The 6,107-nt window shown below is 32.2% G+C and overlaps 1 protein-coding gene across 1 annotated transcript; it reads right to left on the minus strand.

Annotated features, from left to right (window-relative positions):
• Positions 1–704: 704 nt before the first annotated feature.
• On the minus strand, positions 705–4,893 carry LOC149190013 (xyloglucan endotransglucosylase/hydrolase protein 31-like). The gene is made up of 4 exons (XM_089412002.1): positions 4,413–4,893; positions 4,205–4,305; positions 1,609–1,835; positions 705–1,450 (listed from the first exon to the last, which is right to left on the minus strand). The coding sequence occupies exons 1-4, from the start codon at positions 4,690–4,692 to the stop codon at positions 1,261–1,263; spliced, it is 798 nt and encodes a 265-aa protein (XP_089268128.1). The 5' UTR covers positions 4,693–4,893; the 3' UTR covers positions 705–1,260.
• Between the last annotated feature and the right edge of the window lie 1,214 nt (positions 4,894–6,107).

Below are 6,107 nucleotides of genomic sequence, written 5' to 3' on the forward strand. Positions count from 1 at the left end.
AAGAGGGATCAAATCTTTATGAGGTGCAAACCTATTTTACATTGAAAATATATTAAAAAATATGCATCTTAACTATAGATATACCAAGCGCCAAGAGGGATCAAATTTTATGAGGTGTAAACCTCTTTTACAATGAAAAGATATTTGATCCCTCTAAGCTCTTGATAGATCTGGAGTTAAAGTGGATCTAGGTTGGATGTTAATAAATTAAATTAAAATGTGGCAAAAAAAAACTATATAAAATATCATTATAGACCATTTAGTACTCATGTAAAATTTAATTGACCATTGCCATGTTATAAAGTAATGTAAACCATAAAATTCAATGTTGAAATCCCTCTAAGTTATTATTATATATTAATATGAAATAGTATAATATATATTTTTTTATTAATAAAACTCATATTCAAAAAATTGACTAACATACTTGTTTTACACTACTTACTTATATTACACATGAAATAGTATAATATATATTTTTTTATTAATAAAACTCATTTCAAAAAATTGACCAACGTACTTGTTTTACACTACTTATATTACACACTTCTCCCTGTATTAAATTGTATCTCCACATCTTCCTTGTATCTCCTAGCCATAAAATTGATTGATGATACCCTCAGACCATGTGATTTCACCATAACATTACTTCTTCACATGTAGAGTAAACAATTGATTTGGGTATTACAATTAGACACACACCTTATCCATAACATTAGTTCACATATAGAGCAAACAATTGATTTGGGTATTACATTAAATTAGACACACGCCTTATCTTCAATTTTGATCTATTTGCAAAATATGCTTGCAAACGCCAAATGTCGGTAAACTTTTTCATACAATCAAATTGGGTTTCGAATCCCAGCCAAAATAAAATATTTGGCCTCTGAACATGAGAATAGGCTATTGAGTTTCCCATGCTTAATAGTTCTAAAATTCCCACTGCCGACATATAGTAACACTGTACAAAACTGACAAGATCCATTCACTTTATAACATCAAATCAAAATACACTATTTCTTCGTGATTTTCCAGAAAAGTTGAATAACAATGTCCATACACGTAGCAGGCATACATCTTATTTTATGATAAATAACGCAGACCAATCAGGTGATTCTGACCTTTTTACCTGCAATAATTGTACACAGTTACAGTACCCTTCAGCCATGGTTATTCCATATAAATATTGTAACGAGATGTTTAATTATTTACTGTTCTCTTTTTTCCGGAGCTTGCGACCGCCTTCGATTCCGTGCACTACGCGAGGACGAAGCCTCTGTACTGGGCGACGAATGGTTGGTAATTGTAGTCGACCTTGTATTTCCCGTTATCTGTAGCCCAAGGAGATGCATCCCAGATCGATCCGTACAGCCACATGGGCCTTGCAGGGAAAGTGTAAGGGTTCGTCCTGCGATACTTTCTTATTGGGATGTCATCCACAAAAAATCTGCATAGGTTAATAATGGTATGAGTAAAAATTAAGTTTAATGGTAATTGCGCAATAGTTATAAAATATTATGTAAATTATTAGATTCAAAATTCAAATCACTTTATCTCAAAAAAAAATTGTTGAATACCTAGGTATTTTATATTAGTTTTACTTACATAATCTTCAATGGAGTCCAGAGAATGCTGTAACGGTGAAAATCCTTAGTGGGATCAAACCAGAGGTGGATTTGCTGCTCCCTCCCCGTAATAATCCTCCCTCTTCCCGCATTTCCAGCTCTTACATAAATGTTGGTCTGTAAGGTATAAGGTCTTCCCGGGATATTTCCCAGAAATTCAATGTCTATTTCATCGTGGTAGTCCGGGTGAGCCTCGTTGTTCGATAACTGCAACACAAATCCAAAAAGTTCACGGGGGTTAGGCAAAGATGTCAGCCACCGATTTGACTGTCTTAGTGCTATAAAAGAAGTTAGACCCCCTCGTACGCAAAGACGAGTTGAAGGATAAGACAGAAAGTAGCGAAAGCAGAAAGACAGAAAGTAGTGACAGAGTTCAGTGATAAAGCTGACGAGCCCGTCAGTTTTTGTATCGATATCACATGGTGAGAACAGAAATTTTGATTTCAACGGCGCAGATCTCTTTTCAAATAATTCCCGGGATGGGTTGTGAAATTTTACAGACATAAATGTTGTCAGCTCTGCAGACCTGCCTTCAGCCCGGCGGCATCGTATGGTGGGATTCAGAATATACAAATAAAAATATTTATGTACAACTGCTCTTTCAAGTTTCAACCACCCAAACTATCACAAATTAAATCAGAATTGTTACAAATGAAGTACTGGTACATGTCCGTAAAGAGGAGACTCATTATCTCTAAAGCCATCTCTAAACCCATTTTTAGGAAGAACTCCATAATTTACTGCTTAGTCTAAATTGTTGGTGTATTTTTTTGTTAGATATTTTTGGAATAGCATTGTGCAGTATGAGTAATCTCTCTACAAAGTGTTATTCCGGAAATATCTAACAATATGTTGAAATGTGGAAGTTTTTAATCAGTTCTATTTTTTCTTTGTCAATTTTATCTGAAATGTGATAAAAATTTATTAAAATTATAAATTTTAATTATATAATAAGAAAAATATGAAATGCAAGTGTATCTATCTTAATTTTAAGCCCCTGAATTCATCCCTACCATCAAAAGCAAATTTTAAACCACTAAAATTCATCTTACCAAATATTTATCACTAAACTCTACTCCCCCTTAAAAAAACATAAGCAAATTTTAAACCACTAAAATTCATCTTACCAAATATTTATCACTAAACTCTACTCTCCCTTAAAAAAACATTCTTCTAATAATTAAACTGGCCCTCCATTCACAGCATGGATAGCAACTAATGATAGAATGATTTGTGGTCATTGGAGATATTGTGAAATGACTAAGAAGTCAGAGTGACAGAGATGTGAGAAGACAAGCACCACCTACTGTCGGTCACACAAAATGATAAACAAGAATTATTTGGCAGCGAGATTTTCTTTGTCAACTATTTCAAGTGGGGGCGACTATCACTGTGAGAAACTAATCTGACTTGTCATCTGATTGTGAGATTAGTCAGAAATGCTCCAAAAGAAGGGTGTCTCAATACTTTTTGACCAGTGTTCTAAATTGATGCAAGTTTTTTTATTGAAATTATTAAAAATTCGATCGGGGTTTTGGCCTTGAGGAAATCAATCAAAATCACTAAACCATTCTTAAAATCTATACAAATAATAAGAACATCACTTTTGACAGTATGTTTTGTTTGATTTATTTTTAAAAGTTTTGTGGGATAAAAACTTTGCCTTTTAAATTTTTTAAGATACTATATTTATAGTCAGTCGAGTTTTGGCATTTTCTACTTTTTCAAAGTTCAAAAAATAAATAATCGAATAAATTTTCAAAAATATGAATAGATCAATCAAAATTAAGATATAATTTAAAATAAAATATAGAATATATTGAAATGGGTTATTTTTTCTAAGCTGTAACTCTAAAATATTGAAATTTTATTACTAAATGGTTTATTATAAAATATTTTGATGATGGTAAAAGATATAATTTTCTAAATATATAAATAATGTTAATATTAAAAAGAAAGCACAATTATAAAGTTAGAAAGTAATACTTAAAGTAATATTTATTTTGGTGATAAGAGAAATTCCTAGTGAAACATTTTTTTATATCTTTACCCTTCCAACCTTTAGATTTTATATATAATTCTTTTAGATTTTATGTATAACTCTTTTTCATACCAATAAGTTGAGTTTTCAAAATGATTATTATATAAATATTATTATAATAAAACATCTTATAATACAGTTAAAAAGCAATGCTCCTATCGCTTATCTAAACTTATTCAATCAAATAGGAAATCCATCTCACCGCCCAAAAAAATCAATAAAAAAATTACTACTTTAGCTTATTTAAACTTATTCAATAAAATATGAAGAAAAAAAAGTACCCACTTAGCTTAAATATTGGACAGAAATTTATGATATGTTTATATAAATTGCTCCCAACTCTCAAGGGGAAAGTTGTAACTACCAAAATTTCACACAAATTTTATATTTACAACCTTTCCCTTCAGACAGCTAAACTCACCATAATGTTTCTGTCCTAAAAATGTCTTTGCCTAGATGAACTAGAGGAGGTCATCTACAGAAATGGCGTTTGCTACTAAAGAATTAAAATAAAGTAACAAAACAATGTAATTACATAAAAGGCAGTATTGACTCCTGCAGTATACCCAGCCTGCAACTTAATGGCTGCACTGAAGTAGCCAGACTTGTACGGTCTCAGCGATTTAAATCCGCTTCCTGCAATATATATTCATCCATGGATGAGTTGCGAATCCGCAGATCTCTGTACACAGAGACTGCATTGACACAAGACTATGAAATAAAAAAGAAAAAGCATGATTTACCCGAGTTCCTGTCGAGCCAAATGGTTATTCCAGACTGATCATTCCAGATTGTTTGGTGCTGGGGACCCCAGAGAACATGGAACCCTCTATTAAACGTCACAGTAGGGAACTGAGAAGCTCGAGGATATCTGCCTTTGTGACCCCTTCTCGCTGCTTCTGATACTCGAATATGATCAGCATTTGGACCAACTGAAACCATGAGGACAAATGCAAGCACTAGTAACGCATGAAAATGGCCACTGAATGGCTTAATGGTGTTCTGGCGCTTGCAGTTATACATTGCTGCTGCGGCCAGTTTCCTCAGATGATCAGCTGCTGCAAGTGAAGTGATTGGACATGGAAATGGAAATGGGTGACTTAGTGGGATGTTGGCAGCATTAAATAGATGATGTGGGAACTGTTTATCAATGAATGTGCCTTGTCGCTCATCAATAAACAACGCGTTCTCTCTGGAATGCACTGCTCAACGCGTTATCTCCTTCAATTCGCTGCTCCGTAAATATTAGTTTTCAAGTCAATAAAGATCATAATGACCAATGGATTTTCATGTACAACCATACGTTGCATTTGTGGCCAACAAAAATCTGACATTATTAGCCCTTGGAGTGCCGATTTCATAGTAACAAGGAATCATACAATCCACCTTGAAGTCAGGGTAAAAATAAGTTCATGAGTTGGTCATAGTAAGTCCCAACGCCACACTACACATGCCTCGACAATTTTATGACCAGTGTTCAAAATGCTTCCTCCACATTATCGCACTGATTACCCATTTTATAATGCTAATTACATCATTGTCATTTAAATTAATTTAAATCAGAGTAGTTATATAAATTAAAGAAGGATAATGAGGTGGAAGAATTCTTTGAATGGTTGGAATTGGCCCAAAAAAAAGATTAAAATTTTGCAATAGTAGTGTTTGAATCATATTTTTGATGGTGGAAATGGATTCAACACCATCAAAAACCTGAGACACCTTAAATCTTGAAGTTTGACAATTGTAACTTGAATTACAAAAAGCCCTGCCCGAATTTCCATGATTTTCAAGGCAAAAAAACAGCCTGTTTAGACTATGGCTAAATTAAATGGTCAGCTATAGACATTAATCTATAATAAAAATCAAAACACTTCCTCCAAAATACATCTAGCATTGCTTAAATTAAATAAAATCATAAAAATTAACTAAATAATAAGTTTATTTTAAATTATTATTATTAAAATAATTAATATAACTATTAAGATTCACTCTCACTTTATCATGGAGATTCACTTCCACTTTATTATGGAGATTTTTAACTTGTAAATAATTTTTTGTTACAATATTATGGTCATTACCATGACTTATCAATATCACATATTCAATATGACAAATATTGATATGAAGTTTTTTTTAATGAAATAATTTGAGATAAATTAATCAAAAAAGCATAATTAGCTTGGAGATAAATCTTGACCCTTGATGTATGTATTGTACTACAAATATTCAAGCATATTCCATAGAGGTTAAATCTCCACTATCCACATAATAATTATTTGATAATTAAATTAAAATTTATGAAGGCTCATTCCGAAATAGACATGCCTATTGACATAATTGATCTAAAAATTGTGGTATTATGTCAGTTTACATCATTTCATTCAGAATAGACATGTCTATTGACATAATTAACCCAAAAATTGTGGTGTGATAGATTA

The sequence above is a fragment of the Pinus tabuliformis genome, chromosome 3_1 (assembly GCF_031772625.1).
Source record: "Pinus tabuliformis cultivar Carrire ecotype Pingquan chromosome 3_1, CPIR1, whole genome shotgun sequence".
NCBI classification, from domain to species: domain Eukaryota; kingdom Viridiplantae; phylum Streptophyta; class Pinopsida; order Pinales; family Pinaceae; genus Pinus; species Pinus tabuliformis.